The sequence below is a fragment of the Glycine soja genome, chromosome 2 (genome assembly GCF_004193775.1).
Source record: "Glycine soja cultivar W05 chromosome 2, ASM419377v2, whole genome shotgun sequence".
NCBI classification, from domain to species: Eukaryota; Viridiplantae; Streptophyta; class Magnoliopsida; order Fabales; family Fabaceae; genus Glycine; species Glycine soja.
The window spans coordinates 4,499,506-4,518,706 of record NC_041003.1 but is presented as its reverse complement, the minus strand read 5'-3'; the positions used below and the strand labels follow the sequence as shown (position 1 = coordinate 4,518,706).

Genomic DNA, 19,201 nt, shown 5'->3' with positions numbered 1-19,201 from the left:
ATACATCCACCACAGAAATGACAAGACAAGGATAACGAATGTTATTGATTAAATTGATAAAAAGTAACTGGCAACTCACTATGAGGAGATGAAGTTTGTTTGGATAAGAACTTGCTTTGTGTCAACTTTTGAGGAGCGAATACTATCATTTGAGGGAGCCACTGAAAGTATGCAACTTCAGTGCAAACTTGAAACCACCATAATCGAGCAGAATTGTCCTCACTCATAGCATTTCTTATCAAGTACTTCTGATCATAAGTCTTTACATCAACACCAAAAGTTCCAATGTAGTACTCTTTGACATATTTGGCATAAGCATTCTGCATGTCAAATTATATAGTTTCCTATCAGATGTATGAAACAAACCACAGACTCCATTCAGAAGGGTCCCACTTAGTGAAATTAGGAGAGGGTAGATGTACACAACCTTACCATTGTGCCAAGGCTTGCCCTCTAACAAATGAATGTAAAATAGATGTACACAACCTTACCATTGTGCCAAGACTATATCTGTGCATATTACTTAAGAAGGACACAAATGACAAAAGAAAAAAACAGAGAAAAAATTCTTTCAATATGTGCTAAGACTCTCAAAATATAGAATATTGATATATGACAAAATACCAAATTCCATGTTAAGTTGTGAAGATCATGGTTAAGGGGGTGAATACATGAGCTAGCGTGGCCATTAGCCCATTACAAAGTAGTTGGAGAAAACTAGTTGATATGTTGTTTGGCAATATTTCAGATAAAAGTGGCATACATCAGAATAAACCAAGAATCACACAATATAGTGTACATCATATTCAAATTTGAGACATTACTCCCTACCTTTTATGCAATCTGAGGATACAACAAATCTTGACTGAGTTGTATAATATGACCAAGAATCTTTTATGACTATAAACTATAATTTAGAGTGTCAAAAGGAAAAAAAGAAATACATAAACTATGCCTTTGCAAAAATAGTGAGGGGGGGGGATCAGATGTGGTTCAAAAGTTATATTAAATCTCCCGCCACAAAAAAAAAAACATTGAGCAGTTTCATAATATTCTGGAAAAGGAACTAAGTTGAAAAGCATACCACCAAGTCCTCTCCAGCCTTCTTTGCTTCAACAAGAGGCTTGCATACTTTATCTGGATTTCCATATTGAAACTGTAACATTCAAGGATCCAGAAAAAGAGAAGACGGCAAAATGCATTTGAATACAAGTAATTGCAATTAATAACAAAAGCACCGAAAATCATAACACTCCTATAGCAGCAGCATATAAAAAAGTCTCCATCTATTTCAAGCTACAAAACCGAGGGAAAAAGTCAGCATGCAACATGACAATCAAACTAGGAAGTCTAGTGAACAACATAATTCATGATCCGGGGTAAACTATAATATACTTTTGCAAGGAAAGAGTAACAAAGGAACAGAGCATACATTAGCTGCATCAAAAGAGGCCTTTAGTTCCTTTCCACTGGTTGCAAGTTTGTGTTCAATGAGTTGAGTAATTTCTTGCAGCGCTTCTTTACATTCAGGACCTGCCGACTCACCAATCTGCACGTGAAAAATAAAACAGAGGATTTAAAATTTGATGGAAATTAAATAAGAGGGAACTTTGAAAACTTTATAGCCTTAGGCTAAAGAAACAAAAGATGATCATGAATAAAAAAACTATCTTCACCTGCATCAAATTCTGTGTAGTTATAAACAGCAAGAACAACTGCAGAACTAGCCAGACTTCCACATGTTAAATGGGGAAACTTAAGACGGAACCATGCACTGGGTGCTCCAGAATACAAATCACTAAAAATGAACCAGGGGTTTTCAATTTTTGTTCTATTAAGCTTTGCATTTATGGAGTCCTACATAAAAATGACACCAAAAAGTCAAATAAAATGGGAAGGAAGCCGACAATCCAATAAACACCATATGCAAGAATGGATTCGCAAAGATATCTTTCTTATACTGCATGTAATGCAATTGAACAAGTTTTAAATAGATGAAAGTAACGTAAATTGAGTAACATAAAACATCATTTGACAAATATCTCAATGCCACTGACCATTGCTGACCTTAATCTATATCTGAATGTTAGCCACAATCACACTAATACTTTACAATAAACATTTACAGTTTTTCAAAATTTGGTTTTAGCAACTTATAGATTAACAATGTAAGTGCCTTGCATTGCCTAGGTTTATTTAGTCATCTAGAAAACTTCAAACAAAGAACTATCCACAAACTTTTTCCTACAAAATTTCTTAGGTTACCATTTTACTAGCTTCATTTCTACCAAGTTGTTATCAACTACGACAGCAAAACAATGTAGCTTGCCTGATAATACTGGCAAAAAACAGCCAAATCTGAAAGTGCCTGCTTGGATGAAAGATATATCAAATTTTCTGTCTCCAAAGAATTAAATGGAGTATTCTTTCCATAGTAGCGATGTTCAAGAGTAACCATAGCTGCTCCAAACTTCTTTGCCGGTACCATAGAAATTTATTTATATTACTATTACTATTTTTTTTCCCCACAAAAGCCACATCATTATTTTACAATAACAAAAAAGAGAAATCAGTTTCGTAGGGGGAATGGATCTTAACAAATTTTGTGTTTATCGCTCATTCTGTTTCCTCATAGCAAATGAATACTAGGACAGAGAGAAACAGAAAATTTGCCATGTACATGAGTGATAAAACTTTGAGCCATAAAAAATTTATAAAATAATAAAAGTTTTGATGATAAAATTTGTAATTAATTCTTATAATAAAAAGGATGGGAGTGAGTATATAGTCATAGTAACAAAGTTGGTCAATTCATTGTTCCTGAGTGGTGAGATAACTGCCCTTAGACAGCTTATTGAGAGTACGAGGAGGAGCAACGCCGGAAAACAAGAAACAAACGGTACCGACAACAATGCTGTCATAATCATCGAATCTTGTTCTCTCATCCTCGTTGCTACTTTAGCTTCCTCGCGCTTCAGTTTTTTGGTTTCCCTTTGAAAATAGAATATTGCAGCGTTTTTTTACCAAACTGAAATATAGACACAGACATTGACTGTAGGAGAAAAAAAAGAGAAAAGAAAAAGAAAATGAATTTGCTTACTTGCTTCTTGCTTATCAGACTCATCTGTACGTGAAGACTTGAGAGAGAGGAATTTGGCTGTAATATTTTCCTGTTTAATTCATGATTTTTAAAATTAAATATCATTATTAAATATTAACATATCTGTTGTTATTCATTATTATTTTAATGGAACAACACATAAACAACATAAAAAATGAGAGCAGAAAAGTCAGGTCGAACAGAGAGACGCTTGATAATAAATGGAATTGGCATTGGAAATTTTATTATTTTGAGAAATCTAACTTTGTTTTGACGGTCAATAAATTAACTAAACATCTTAATCTTAATAAAGTACATGTTAGTGATATTTATTAATTAAAAATAAATGGTCAAGTATATGCAAGAACATTTAACAGATTAAATCTTTATTTATCAGTTTAAAACAAAAGCACATTTTCTCAGTTTTCTAAAACTAAGCCTCATTTACACACATTTTGGGATTGGATCAAGTATCAAATACTATAGAACTTAAATCCTGTTACATGTTATCCTAAGCTAATCTAACAACAATAAGCCCAACATGTATAGGCATGCAGCATACACTCGAGTCTCTTTATCACCAGCACAATGTTTTTTGGCTGACAAAAAATAAACAAAATGTTCTCAACAAAATATATTTTATATATAAATCATATATTCATTCAAAAAATGTAAACTCTATACTCAATAGCTTTTCTTTAAGGAGGGGAAAAGTAGAGTATGTAAAATAATTTTCTTAAAACAAATAATAAAATTACACTTAAATGATTTATAGCTATACTTATATTCATATCTCAAGACTGTATAATCTTACTAGTAAAAAAATAGTAGTAAATGATTGTCATATTATAATAATTTTATCACTTATTCCTTTAAATTAATTATAAATAATTTATTAAAGAAGTGTGGAAAAAAATTACGCCAAAATAATTAGGGCTCAAGGCAATTGCCTCATTAGCCTAGTAGTTTCAAATGTGACACAACTCACTTGTTATTATTAATAGTGTTCAACAATCAAGGTCGACCTTGCGTCTAGGTTGAAGGGGCGATGACCTAGGTCCAAGGCTGAGCAATAAATGGATTAAAATCATGTTACATGTATCCTTTTATATATTAAAATTAAAATGTATCCTTTTATATGTTGAAATTAAAATGTGATATATGATTAGAAAATATCATCATTTTAATTGTTAGCACTTTTTATGTGATACATTCATAAATTGATGTTAAATAAATTTTACGCCGTGACTTATTAACATATAATAGACATAATGTGCAATTGAAAGTGTTCTCTTTTTTGGTATAAGAAACAAAGACCAAAACTTTTATACAAGAATTAAAACTTAAATTTAGTATATTAGTAAAAAAAAACAAAAATTATACGTAAATTTTAATTTAAGACTTGCATTTTGTTGGTGATTGACGGTACGTAACAAATAGGTAAATTAAATGAAAACTGTAATATGTTTTTTTTATATTTGTTAAAATTATATTGTTTGCTCAGTGTAATAAAAACTATTACTATACTTTTAATAAAATTATGTGACCATTATTTTATGAATTTTATGTTAAATTTTAGAATGCTCATATACAAAAGGATTTTAACAGTTCGTGCGACGAAAACAAAATATCAAAAGAAAAATACATCGCGCAAGTTTTATAGGAGCGAGTTCGAAGAAAGTTAACTTTGAATTAAAACAAAAATATGAGTCTCACAAAATTTTACTATTTATTTCACTTATTTTTTATCCTTTTTAATCTCTACCAAACCGAGCATTAGAAATAAACACAGTTAAGAGAAATTTATATGAACTTAAAATAAAAATTTTGAAAAAAATAAATAAAAGCATTTATATGGACCAACCGGCCTTGATTTGAGGCAATTGATATGATTTGTTCATATTTAGCTGGATCATATAACTAAAGAGACAGAAAAGTGAAAACGGGCTTGAGCAGCCCTACCCTATAGGAAGAAGGTGACAGACTCGTTGTCTCCATCACTCCCAATAATTGAATTTTTCTTAAAGCGTGAAATGCATTATGAATTTCTCAGTTAGAGAGAGATACTCATCTAGTAACCTATAGGTTATAGCTATTATTACTCCCAAGTCCCAACTCTATTATCATCCGAAAAATGTATTGTCAACGATAAAATGGAGTGAATGTATAGTTTAGATTTATCTTAAGAAAGAAAAAAGATGTGTTTTAGTTAACATTTTATCTTATTTGACCTTAAATTAATCTCAAAAACCAACTCAAGGGATGAGGATTGTCTCTCATTTATATATTTTAATTTGACTTTATTTTTAGTCCATGTGAGATTTGAATTTTTTCTAATACATCCTCTCAAGCTCAATATTTCTTGGACTTGATGCATGAACAACAAATAGTAAGTGACCATTCTTTATTAATCTTGAATATGGAACTTGAACATAAAAGAGTACTCTAATCCATGTTTGAGATTAATAAGAAGGGGGCATTCACCATTATTCACACACCAAGTCCAATAAATGTTAAACCTAAGGTGGTTTGTTGGAAAAAAATCCAAGTTCTACCTCGGTTAAAAATAAAAGTCAAATTAAAATATATAAATGAAGGGTAACTCTCATCACCTAAACTAGCTTTTGGGATTGAGTTACACCCAAATTCATATTTAAAGATTTTATGTCAGTGATATGATCTATTTAGATTATGCCTAATAAATTATGTATTTATAATTAATGGTACTTATAATATGGATAGTGTTTATTATTGCTCATAGGTGTATTGATGCTCTAACTTATTGATTTTTATCCGTTTGATTTAGTCTTATAAGACTTTTGTATGGATTAGAGTACACTTTTACTCTGTTGATTCTTAATAATATTTGCTTATAATAATAATAAAAAGTCACTACCACCCAGATATTATTATAGAATAAAATGCAATTCAAATGTCAATGTATGTTTTATTTCTCTGATCAAATTGACTTGTGATTTACGTTCACTTAACCTATAAATTAACCACCCTGGGAGGGCCAATATATAGTAATTGTTAGATTATAAATCGCTGTTAATGAAACCATTTAACTACTCAAGCCAAACCATTTGGATTTGTTTGTTGTTTATTATGATCATAACATGACCCCCTCCTCCCCCAAACCAATGCACCTTAACTAACACCAAACACTGGCCATCAATCATATATATACGTTCATCCTTATTATATCTTTTTCTCTAATTATTGTTTCCATTGCAACACACATCTTATGCTCCTTTATTATTCTTTAAACCTAAGTGCAATAATTAACTTTCCTTTCAATGAAAACCAACTTTCAGTTTCATTATGGTGAAGACCAAGGTCGTTCACAGAATAAACAATTAATCCCTATTTTTGTTTCAAACCATAACAACTATTCGTACTAAGTTGTTGAAGACAAAAAGTAATTAATAACAACCTTCTAGTATTTCATAAGTCATTAGTAGTTGGTCACATAAATTATAAGTAAGTGAATGTGTGTTTGCACGGATTATTTTAAAATTGAAAGGGAAAAAAATGCATTGGTTGATTATTTTCTACGCATTGCATCAGCGACATCACCTCTAACACTTTTTGGTAAATAAAGAGCTGAAGCTACCAAATGTCCAATCCTTATTGGCAATAAAAAAGTATGGATTCAGAAATAACAACTAACAAGATTTTCTAATCAATATCAAGTTTCATACTAATAAAAATAAATCAAACATGGGCACGGCTTGCTGTGGAAACAAATGGCATATACACTTAAAAATTGATTGGGAGAATGATGTGAAAGCAATACGCAATTCACGTCAGACTCAGCAACAGCTATTCATAATTTCATATGATTACCAAATTGATGATCTCTGACCATCCTAGTATTCTCTTATTCTCGTATTCAAGTTTTTTTTTTTTTTTTATAGATTTTTTCTCTCAGTAACCATCCAGCTATTTTTGTTATGCCCGTTTCGTATCGTAAGTGTTTTTTAATAAAAAATTGTTTTTTCTCAAAAATATTTCACTTAAAAATAAGAAAGTATACGTAATTTTTTCAGTAATATTTGCATTTATTAATATATATATATATATATATATATATATCAAATATTTAAATAGATTTACAATTGTATTCTAATTCTTTTCATCAAATTATTTTTTTGTTAAAGATATATAAGTATTTTATCATGATTTGTGTAATTAATAATATAAAAAAAAGAAATATTATGAGATATGAGAAGTAGCCCACAAGAACCATCCATCCACCTATAATATTTGGAGTCTCGTAATTAATCTGCGTGATTGAGTCATGCATCTATTAAGTGAGATAGAACTTGAAGTAAGTGTAGCGTGTGACCAGACTCAACTTGTTGATTAAGAGTTTGGAATGAGACTTCTTAGTCTCACTTAAGCTTTTTTCCCTAATAATATTCATCTCACATTCTCACCTTTAAAAAAATAAAATAAAAAATGATTAGGTTTCAGAGTTCGTACATTAGAAAGTGAAAGAGAACATCTAATAAGCTTGATCCACAACAAGATAGCATGTTCAAACGAATTAGCAATGTATGTTTAGAACATTATTAGTTGACATGTTGATATCTCTACAAGAGTGAGATAACTAGGATAAGTCCCCACTCCTCACACATGTTTGAGGCTAATTGATAATCAAATTATATTGAAAATGTCTAGATTAATTTGGCCATACGTTTCTGCATTTGATTGCATCAATCAACTCAACCAGCCTCTAATAGATTGGAACAAGAAGAATCGTTTCGCAACAATATAGGATTTTCTTTTCCTAGGATCGATCGTCTTGGGCTAATTTTGGACTTTAGCCCCTGTATTTGTACCATCAAGTCAACAACAAAATAACTTCACAGCTTGCTTTGTTTCCTCTTGGTATTTCCAGTAGTTTTGCAAGAACACTAATGTATTATCAACACAATAAAAAAGTTAAAACAATTTGAGTGTAATTTCTTTTCATTGATATTTGATAGTATAATTTTTTTTTTTACATTATCAATCAATTAGAAACCAGACTAATTTTTTACATTATTAACTAGGTAGAAATTAGACTAGAAATAACTTTAAGGTAGTTATTATTATAAAAATAAATAAAGTTACTGTGCATGGTCCTTTTTGTTGATTGTCAATATGTTTTCTCAAATAATTTTAGTGTAAAATTTAATGTGAATTTAATTATTATTTGATGTATCTTATGTTTTTATTATGTTTATAAACACGAGAAACTGATGTTTGATACGCCTATAAACATTGCAGTACTCTCACAAAATCGTTCATCTTTGTGGCATTTGCTATGCCTCCGTAAGTCCGACCCAAGGCAATAATTTTTTTTAATTATTAAATTAATACCTCATTGATTATAAGTTTAGCCTTGGGAATGTAATGCAGCAGAGGGTTCATAATCATAAACCATTTTGTGCTATGTTACATTTCATTTCTTTTTGGCGCCACTCCCTTTGACATGTCTGAATTTTGGGCATACCCTCAATCTCAAACATACGTGTTGTATATTAAATATTTTGATTCAATGATTAATTTTTTCAAACCTTTCTTCCATAAGCTTGTGGCTTCTTAAGATTATACATACATAGGACCCTTGACAGGACTCCTATAATACTGATACATGCTGTGATTGACAAGCTTCACACACTCTAGGTACGTGAATTTCAACCATGGACCATATGTATATATATAGATGAGAGATCCCGAGTTCAACTCTTCCATTAATAAAAAATTAACAATTAACAATTAATAACTAGCATTTGTTGATAAATATATGTCTCAATCTACCATTCCACCACCTATATGGAAGCACATTGTGTCATTGTGTGTATGTTTTAAGGTGAAGCTATATAAAGTTATATGATATTACATCATTTATATTATAATTTAAAAAATTTATACTATTTTTTAAATGAAAAATAAATTCTCTTAAAAAATGAAAACTAAATATAAATTATCGTATGAAATTTTTTTTCTATAAATAGTGGATTGTTATTACTTATATTTTGAAACAAATATTCAGAATAACAAACAACTTCTACAAATCAATGTTTTTCATACCTTAAGCAAGCATAAATAATTGAACACACTAAATTTATATTTAGATAAACTTCTTTAAAAACATTCCTATGAGAAAAAATTGAAAAAAATAAATTTCATAAGCTAAAAATTTAGATTATGCATAAACTAATTAATCTGTAAAAACTTTTTCATATGACTTTTTCAAAAATAATTTTTAACTTATACATAAACTAATTTAAACAAACATTTTTTTAAAATAAAATAAAATATAATAAGTAATTCATAAACTAAAATTAACCTTTCCATTAATAATATTTCGTACGTAAACCGTAGTCTTGAATTTCAAATTATATTGGTGGCAAGTCTGGTGCCGTGATATACTGGTTATCACACACACGTCAACGACTCAACCTGTAAAAGTTAGAAAAAAGCACCACGTGCATGTGTTTCACCGATTTTATGCTCTTTCTACATAAATTCAAGCCTTCCTTTTTTCTTTTCTCTTAGGTTCTCACTGGCTCTGTATCTTATCTGCATTTATTAGGACACATCTTAATTTGAAAAAGAGTTAGTGATTTATTATTCAATATAGGAGTATTTTAAAAAATACTATATAAAATACTAAAAATTATTTACACTAGTCATTTGACATGAAGTCCCAATTAAAAATACTACTTTATTCTATCATCCAGCAGTGACTCGGGGAAAGATAAGAATATTTTTAATAAGAATTTTTGAGTTGAATTTCATTATATTTATTATTATTATTTTTATTTAAGTATTTTTTATATTGAATGTTGGATTTTAGGAAAAGAATTTTTAATAATTTTTTTTTTTTTGTCAAAAAATATTATTTTTAATACAATTTGAGAGAAAAGAAATGTTTTATTTTTTCTAGTGAAAGTAAAATTTAAGAACTCAAATTAAATTTTATTATTAGAGTAAAAATAATATAGGTTTTTGAATCTTACATGATGTTATAAGACCCAGACAAAATAATCCAAGAATTCTTAAGTTGGATTTCAAATAAAAAATCATAAATATCTTTTAACAATTTTTTTTTCATTTACAAGATTTGAAATGAAAATTTTGGTAAGAAATTCAAATCCAATTTCACCTTAATGTTATGAACAATGACACCATATTTCAACCTTATAACTGAAAAAAATACTAATAATATTTTGTTTTGTATTAGTTCATGAAACTTATAATAATTTTAATTCAGAGGGCTTTTAAATTTTCCTTTTGGATCAATTAATTGAATCTTTTTTTTTTTTTTTATGTATTTGCACTGAAGTTGAGTGAATCCTCTTTAATTTCTTCTGCGATCTTACTATCTTACTGGAATTTTGAAATTATAGGCATTAGTTGCGAACTGAATCAGCAGGGGCAGGTACATCGGTACAGGGTCGGGGGTAGGTCGGTAATTTGCGGGAGACGAATGCTTCTTCTTTAGCGTGGTCGTTAAATTTGTTTGAAAAAGCTGAAAATGTAGAGTGAGCTGCAACTAACAAATTAAGAAGGAGAAGCCATTATCCTCACTATTTCAAAAGCAACACAACACAAACACACACTCACCATTCTTATGCTTTCATTTTTCATTTTCCTCTTTAACTACGAATCTTGGTGCCGCTCAAGCATTTTCGACTTCCACTATTCGTTTCATCACCTTCTTCTCTCACTCTTCTCCTTTGCAATTGCATTTGCGCAGGTGAAGAAACGCTTTAACGCTCGCTTTCTATTTTTTTTTTATTTAAATTCTCGTGCAACTTCTTTTCGCTTTTTCGTTCCTCTTTTTCAGATGCTGATTTTTTTAAACTTCCGCACTCTGTTTTCAATTTTTTCAGATTACCGAGGCCAGAAAACTTCTCAGTTTTTCTTTATTTGAAGATTATTATTATTATCATTTTTAATTTATTGGTATAATTTATGAGAACTAGTTTTGTTTTGTTTAAAATTGATCTAGAGTTTTGCTTATGCTGAAAATGTGAGTTTCCCAGCGTTTGATCGATAATGATAGATTAATGTTCATTATCTGAAGCTCAGATTTTAATTCGGGATTAATTTTAATTTTTAAAGGTTTCTTCTTAAACACGGCAAAATTTGCGTCACATTAACAGTTCAGCTATGAGGCACTTAGCAATTTTTGTTTTATTTTTAATATAATGTTTTATTTCAAATTTATCCTATTTGTGTAATCGGATTTGTTTGGATTATCCTCCACATGCTAAATTTAGGGGAACTAGAAACTCAACAGAAAAGAAACAGCTAAGATTTTTTTAGTTTAGTAAGATAATTAAGTCCATTCAATTTTTTCTTTTCTTCTAACAATCCTTCTTAGAAAATTTGTTTCCAAATTTCTCAGCACACCAATTTGGTGAAGAATTTTCTTTGAAAATTAATAATAATTTGACTCCCCAGTCGCCGACGGTAATAATCTTCTTTAACAAATTCTAAAATTTTCAATGTTCCATGTGAGGGAGAATTTGACAGTCTGTTTCTGTGTCTCGGGGAACATCTCAGAAAGCTCCAAGTTTTTTCCATTAGTATACGTAGAGCACCTCATTTTTGTGTCAAAATTATAGGAGCAAGCCATGCTGGTTTATTATTATTTTTTGCCCCTCTCTGACACCTTTGAATTTAAAATTGTGCAGAACAAGATCAATCTTTTGATTTTCCTTGCTTGTTTATGGAGTTGTAAACTTTGATTAATTTGTTGCTGCAGATAATGATTGGGGGTTGAAGGCTTCGGTGGCCCTTGTGTTCCACACCATCCAAGCAATAGTACAATATAAGTTTCAAAAAAAGCAACTGAAAAGTAAATAAAGTAAGTGAATGTTGAAGTGGCCTTTTGGGATGCTTTGAATTCGGGACATGGTCGCGTTGTCATTGGTGGAATTGAAGGTTTGTTAGAGGAGAAAAGTTGAGAAAATGGGTTCCATTGCAGAGGAGGAGGCAATGTCAAACCTAGCAGGCAGTGAAGAGAGGATTCTTGTTTCTGTTCGTGTGAGACCTCTGAATGAAAAGGAACTCACAAGAAATGATCTGTCTGAATGGGAATGCATTAATGACACAACCATCATGTACAGGAACAATCTTTCAGCTACAGAAAGGTCCCTGTATCCAACAGCATACACATTTGGTAAGAAAAAGGCTAATCTTACATTTTCACTGTTAGGTTTATGTATGAAACAAAACATTTTTTGAAGTGATAAATAAAATAGTGGAAACATGGGGTTAATTTAATTTGCTTCTGCTTCCTATAATGCTGCCTGGAATGTGAAAATGTTTTCATGTGTTTGAATGGTTATTTATTTATTTATTTATTTATTGAGAATGGTCATTTATCAATAACATAAGGCTGAATGAATTAACGTGGAGAATGTGGTGAGAATTCACCATAATTGATGTTGAGCACTCAAATTGCTGGAATGTTGTGGGGTTCAATCAAGGGCTCTTTGGGATTTTTATTTAGTCATAGTTTGTTAAGATGATTTGTCAGCTATGACCAGTCTGCTTAGGAGAAAATTATTATATATGTCATAAATCTGGTTGTTTCTATACATGAAAAATTGAAAATAGAAGGAGACCATCCTTTTGGGTTTTATTATTCCATTAGTCCAACATGGGTTAAAAGCTAAAATTTCTTCCCTCTGTTGATCCACCTTGAGTTTTTTTTTTTTCTCTGTAGATCGAGTATTTAGGAATGACAGCCCCACAAAGCAGGTGTATGAAGAAGCAGCTAAGGAAGTTGCTCTTTCAGTTCTCAGTGGCATCAACTGTGAGTTTTTCTTTGTTCCCTTTATCTGTTTTTCTTCCTTCATAAGAATGAACGTCCATGGAATTTCTACATTAACAACTTCGGTCGGGCATATTTGATCAGCAAGCATTTTTGCGTATGGACAAACAAGCAGCGGAAAAACATACACCATGAGTGGCATAACAGATTTCGCCATAGCAGATATTTTCAACTACATAGAAAAGGTAAATGAAATCTGAACTCATCAATGAATCACTGCATTGCTTTGTCATTCTCAAAATCCTTATATCGATTATATTTTCACTTTTCACAGCGCACAGAAAGGGAATTTGTTTTGAAGTTTTCAGCATTGGAGATCTATAATGAATCTGTCAGGGACCTCCTTAGTGTTGACAGTACACCTCTCAGACTTCTTGATGATCCAGAGGTAAATATCTTTATCAGTGTTTTTCAAAAAGCTGGTGCTTCTACATTTTACTTAACAGTTTGCAATTTAAACAGAAAGGGACAGTTGTTGAGAGACTCACAGAGGAAACTTTAAGGGACTGGAACCATTTTCAAGAACTTATTTCATTCTGCGAAGGTAAGGACTAAGGATAATTTGGATGAACTCGCTTCAATTGAGTTGTACAGATTTACTTTCTTTGTCTATTTTTCTTTTTGCTTAATTTTCCTCATTACTTTCAGCTCAAAGGCAGATAGGGGAGACTGCTCTGAATGAAGTGAGCTCCAGATCTCATCAGATTCTCAGACTGGTACTTATGTTCCTATTTTTTTAATTTTATCTAAAGGAAGAGAATCTTACAGCGCCTCATTGCTAACGATTCCTAAATAATGCGATTCTTCTTTCAGACAATTGAAAGTTCTGCACGTGAATTTCTGGGAAATGACAAAATGAGCTCCCTTTCTGCTTCTGTGGTACTACTGAGTCACTCAGATTACAGAAAAATATAAAAGAATTACTCTGTTACTTGAACAATAATTGGAAACCAAAATGATATTTTTTTTCCGGGTACAGAATTTCGTTGATCTTGCTGGGAGTGAGCGCGCATCCCAAACTAATTCAGCTGGTACGAGGTTGAAAGAGGGTTGCCACATAAATCGTAGTTTACTAACTCTTGGAACTGTCATACGCAAACTGAGGTTAGCTTATAAAGTTTGCATTTCAATATTTATTTTTACTCAATTAAATGCACACCGTTTCGATATCCTTTTCGCCTTACCCAGAACTTTAACCCACATGAAACTGAGTTTTGGGTAAGTTTGAAATAGTAAAGATACGTGCTGAATTTAGAGTTCGAAGACTGTTCACTTCTATAAACATATATGACTTTTTTTTGGTTACGTGAGGTTATTTTTCTTATAATAATAAAAGTATATGGTGATTGCTTAATAATTCCTCTACAAAATTCAAAATATGAGGTGATTTTGATTTACTGATCTTTCTAACGGTAGCAACTGTATTAATACAAAAAAGGATACCTGCATAAAGTTTCTCCGTCGTTTCTCTCTATCTTTTTTCTCTGTTGTCTCTGCCATTTCACTGCTCACTTTTATGCACGATCTTGACCCTTGATTAACTGGTCAGCTTTCTCTCTTTCTTATACGTATACTTTTGGTACAAATAGATTATAGGGTGCAAATATTGACAACTAATGAAAGAAACACACAAATATTTACATGTAATGAACCAAACTCTAGGATGCTCCTTAATCGTGATTTTACATCATTATTATGCAATAATCTGGCCAACTGATTCTGTTATTACCAAGTTTATTACTTTGGGAATTATGAATAGGTGAAAGTGAAACTCTTTCAGACAGAATTTTTTTCTTCATAAATTTACTGAATGTGTCCATACAAGGCCGAGACTCGCGTGCGTCCTCTCTATGAGAGAGAGGCACCACGAGCACCTACTCTTTACAAGGTGTTTCAGCATACAAACGTAATTGAGGCTCTCAGATATTTTTAATTTTTAATCGATGACTGATTTATTTTTTCATTTTTTTTCTCACTTTCCTTATTTACCCTTCCTCTTCTCTATCTCGTTTCCCTTTCACCACTCGATCACCAGCCTCCACCACACCGGTTCACTGCGACGATGACCCACCGCAAGACGTCGACAATCCACCGCCCGTCTCACCTTCACTGCACGACGTCGGCGGTGTCCGCCGCATTGTCGCCCAAGGTGCGACCTATTTCTTCATCCTCTCTACTTTCTCCTTGTGGTTGCAGCATCGGAGCTGGTTGTTTGAGATGGTTGCCTTTTGTTCTAGATCTGCTAAATGGGTTGTGGTTTGCGGTTTTTTCCGGATCTGAAAAAAGGTGTATCCGTCGTTGCCATGGAAGGGAAAATCGTTGCACTTTGATGTTGTCGTCGTTGTCTTCATTTAATGTCGCTAGTGGTTGCAGTGGTGTCACTGTCGTTAGCTCATGTGGCGGTGGTGCGGTGTAGTTGACTGCGGTGATTGTCGTCGTTATATGGTGGTTCATCGATGCCGTGCGGTGGGTCGTTGTCACAGTGTTGCGCTGGTTCCTCCACGCGGGATGCTAGTGTCCTAGAAAGAGAAAGGGAAAAGGATAGAGAAGGTACCAAAGAAAGAAGGGTAAATTAGGAAGGAATGAAAGAAAATCAAAAAAAGAAAAAGTACAAAGTAAAAAAGTTTATCAGCCATTGATTAAAATTTTAAGAAATCTAACGGTTCTAATTACTTAAGCACCATGCAACCCCTCCCAAAATATTCGTCCCGCACCGTGGACGCACGCGAGACTTGGCCGTAAAAATTATCAATATTTGATATACTTTTGGGAAATATTTTTTTCGATTTTATCTAAAAATAATTAATTTGATGGCAGCAAGGGGAGAAATGGACATGTTCCTTTCAGAGATTCAAAGCTAACCCGCATACTGCAGTCTTCATTAGCAGGCAATGCTAAAACTGCAATCATCTGCACCATGAGCCCTGCAAGGAGCCATGTTGAACAAACCAGAAACACCCTTTTATTTGCAAGTTGTGCTAAAGAAGTGACAACTAATGCAAAAGTCAATGTAGTGGTGTCTGATAAGTTGTTGGTCAAGCAACTACAAAAAGAGTTGGCTAGACTGGAAAGTGAGTTGAAAAATTCAGGGCCAACCCGCCTTAAATTTGATTCTGCAGCATTGCTGAAGGAAAAAGACCTCCAAATTGAGATGGTAAGGATCAACATTTTCACAACAAAGATTAATTGCGTTTATTATGCTTTGAAGTGGATTTTGTTCTACATCTCTGACATCGAGGAAAATTTCTAAAATAGCTATTGATAAATTAATGAAATATATCAGCCACAATGTTACATGAAGTATTTGCATTTCCTTAAAAAAGAGTACATTGCATTGTTTGTACGGTAGTAGATGACTTGATGTTCTCATCAGATTGTTGTTTCATTTCAACTGGTCCTTTAATGTTCTGCAGTTGACGGTTTATTCCACACCTTCCCTTCTGTAGAATCTCTTTAGCTACATACTTCTGTATATATTAACTTTTTATATTGAATTATTCTTAGAGAAAAAGGGTGAGCTTTGGCACGGGGGTTCTCATTTTAAGTCCCTGCCCTGAAGTATTCACATAAGTTTTAGAATGCATGAGGAATGAGGACACTGTAATTTCCTTATGTCTGAGCATGTGTTTTTTTTTAAGCTGTAATTCTAATTATGAATCCCGTTGTTGTCCGTCTGTGCTTGCAGTTAAAGAAAGAGGTAATGGATGTTTCGATGCAGCGGGACCTTGCTCAATCTCAAATTAAGGACATGCTACAAGTGCTTGGAGACGATGGGTCCTCAACCGAGCTAGTAAGTGTACTGTATTTGCCTATTCTAAAGCATTTAAAAGTAGTAATTGGCATTCCTTTTTAATCCATTTTATGTTCAAACCCAATCTTCAGGACAGTTCAGGTCATCAGTATCCCAAATTACGTGTGCGAGGTTCATTTGACTTTGAAAATCAAACAGCCGAACGACAAAATTTATCAAGTTTTGACTGCGTTGAGAGTGTCAGATCTTTTGATGCATCTCAATATTCAGATGGACATAGTCTTAGTTCTGATGAGAACTATTTCCAACTCCCTGATTTGGAAAAGAATCTTCCAGTCAGGATTTCTTCCCCTGCGCTTTCTATTGTAAGTCATGATGCTGCAAAGAATGATTTGGATCAGAAAAGCGTTGAAGATAATTTAGGGGACCGTTGTAGGGAAATTAGGTGCATCGAGTCAGATGATCTAAATTCAAACACACATACATTCTCTACTGCATCATCTCCAGCCGTCTCAGGATTAACTGATGTTGATAATACAGACAAAGAAAATCTAGATTTGTGCTCATCTGTGTTAAAGAACAACAAAGAAGTAGCGGATCTAGTTCTTCCTTCTTTGTTCTTGCAAGAACACTTTGTTCTTCCCTCTTCAGAGAAAATATCTCCAGGTCTGACACAAAGTAGTGCATCTAGTTCCAAAACCACGAAATTAACCAGAAGCAGAAGTTGTAAAGCAAGTCTCATGAGATATCCATCTTCAGATTGGTTTGACCAGGAAGAAATGATTCAGAACGCACCCCCAATAGGAAGCGAAAAAGATTTCACAAGAAGACCCGAGGGCCTTCAAAGGAAGACTTGTACACATCATTCTAATGCCAATGCTAAGAGGTTATCATGGGCTGGCTACGCGAATTCTCTGGGAAGAGCTTCTGATGTACAGAATATGAAATCCTCCATCGATAATGGAAGTTATAAAGACAATTCTTTACCCCAGGGAAGAAACGGAAAGAATGATCTTGAAAGTTCAAATCTGCAAGGGAACCCTGAGGTATGCTTCTAAATTCTAATGTTCATCTTCCTTCCTTTCTTTGTGTCTTCCTCTGGTCTTATTTGCGAGCGTTGATGGCTAAATATCAGTCATTTCATCTAACTGAAAATGTTTCTAATCTACTATACTGATTCACTTGTGTTTCGTTAATCATGCGATTGATGGAAGTAGCAATTAACATGTATATATTATTAACGAACCCTTCTTATAATGAAAATTCAGCCAGTGATTCTTTTGAGTTGTTTTGCATGGCAGGTTCAAGAGACAGGAATGGAGTCCAAAATTAATACAAAGAAGTTCAAAGATGTTGGTTTGGACCCATTGCAATCTGAGGAAGAAAAACAGTTGGAATGGCCTTCAGAATTCAAGCGGCTGCAGAAAGAGATTATTGAACTCTGGAATGCTTGTAATGTTTCATTGGTTCACAGGACTTACTTTTTCCTTCTGTTCAAAGGAGACCCTTCAGATTCTATCTATATGGAAGTAGAGCGAAGAAGGCTGTTCTATCTCAAGCAAAATTTTGATCATGGGAATCAGACTGTGGAAGATGGACTTACCCCTGAATCAAGGTAAGATTTCAAGTATTCAGTTTCTTTTAAAAGTTCTCACAAGTTTTTATTTCAACTACAAGGTTAAAATTTTGTGTGATTACAAAACCTGCGATGCGTTTCTTTTGCAAACAGTAAGAGGCATCTTAGAGGAGAGAGACAGATGTTGAGTAGGCAAATGCAGAAGAAGCTGTCAAGATCTGAAAGAGAGAGCCTATACATTAAATGGGGAATTCGTTTGAGTTCAAAGAATAGAAGGTTGCACTTGGCCCATTGCTTGTGGTCAGAAACAGAAGACTTAGAGCACATTAGAGAGAGTGCTACCATTGTTGCAAAGTTGGTTGGTTCAGTAGAGCCAGATCAGGCTTTTAAGGAGATGTTTGTACTCAACTTTGCCCCAAGGCGCACGAGAAAGAAATCGTTTGGTTGGACAGCCAGTATGAAGAATATTTTGTGAGGTTGATTTGATTCTCTAAGCGAATTATTTTATAGGAAGTTTGATTTGGCCATGTAAAAAATCCCCCTTTGGCTCCTTTTAACATAGGACATTCTTTTTTTTCCACCTTTTACAAACAATCTTATCTCTGTTTTATGTTTCTAACTCTGATTGCTACTTGATTGTAAAGAGGTTTTATCAAGGATGTGCAATTCCAAGGTTACAGTTTTCTTTTGTACAATATGCTTACCTAAGAACTGAGGACTGCACATACTGTGCACAGAAGAAAACACAATAACTCGTGAACCATTAATATAATATTAAAAAAATGAATGATTAGATTGCATTTAGCATTATTTGCAAGAAACTAAGGTTTGTTTCCAATTTTGAAAACTTACTACCTCTATAGTCTTGTCTATTTCTTTTGTATCCTTTTCTTCAACAAATCTCAACCTTTTCTTTTGAAGAATTTCTAA

The 19,201-nt window shown here is 32.7% G+C and overlaps 1 protein-coding gene and 1 pseudogene across 1 annotated transcript; one reads left to right on the top strand and one right to left on the bottom strand.

Annotated features, from left to right (window-relative positions):
* Positions 1 to 78: 78 nt before the first annotated feature.
* On the bottom strand, positions 79 to 2,488 carry LOC114369693 (annotated as a pseudogene).
* An 8,013-nt stretch (positions 2,489 to 10,501) lies between these two features.
* LOC114381691 (kinesin-like protein KIN-7F) lies at positions 10,502 to 18,966 on the top strand. The gene is made up of 14 exons (XM_028340924.1): positions 10,502 to 10,856; positions 11,871 to 12,287; positions 12,837 to 12,926; positions 13,029 to 13,129; positions 13,219 to 13,332; positions 13,407 to 13,488; positions 13,593 to 13,660; positions 13,758 to 13,823; positions 13,924 to 14,048; positions 15,762 to 16,098; positions 16,630 to 16,734; positions 16,827 to 17,741; positions 17,997 to 18,310; positions 18,425 to 18,966. The coding sequence occupies exons 2-14, from the start codon at positions 12,077 to 12,079 to the stop codon at positions 18,744 to 18,746; spliced, it is 2,850 nt and encodes a 949-aa protein (XP_028196725.1). The 5' UTR covers positions 10,502 to 10,856; positions 11,871 to 12,076; the 3' UTR covers positions 18,747 to 18,966.
* Positions 18,967 to 19,201: the final 235 nt, after the last annotated feature.

Coding starts and splice junctions, on each gene's coding strand:
- LOC114381691 (XM_028340924.1), top strand. CDS start 12,077: ATGGGTTCCATTGCAGAGGAGGAGGCAATGTCAAACCTAGCAGGCAGT. Junction 13,661..13,757: donor CTCATCAGATTCTCAGACTG/GTACTTATGTTC, acceptor TTCTTCTTTCAG/ACAATTGAAAGTTCTGCACG. Junction 17,742..17,996: donor ATCTGCAAGGGAACCCTGAG/GTATGCTTCTAA, acceptor TTTGCATGGCAG/GTTCAAGAGACAGGAATGGA.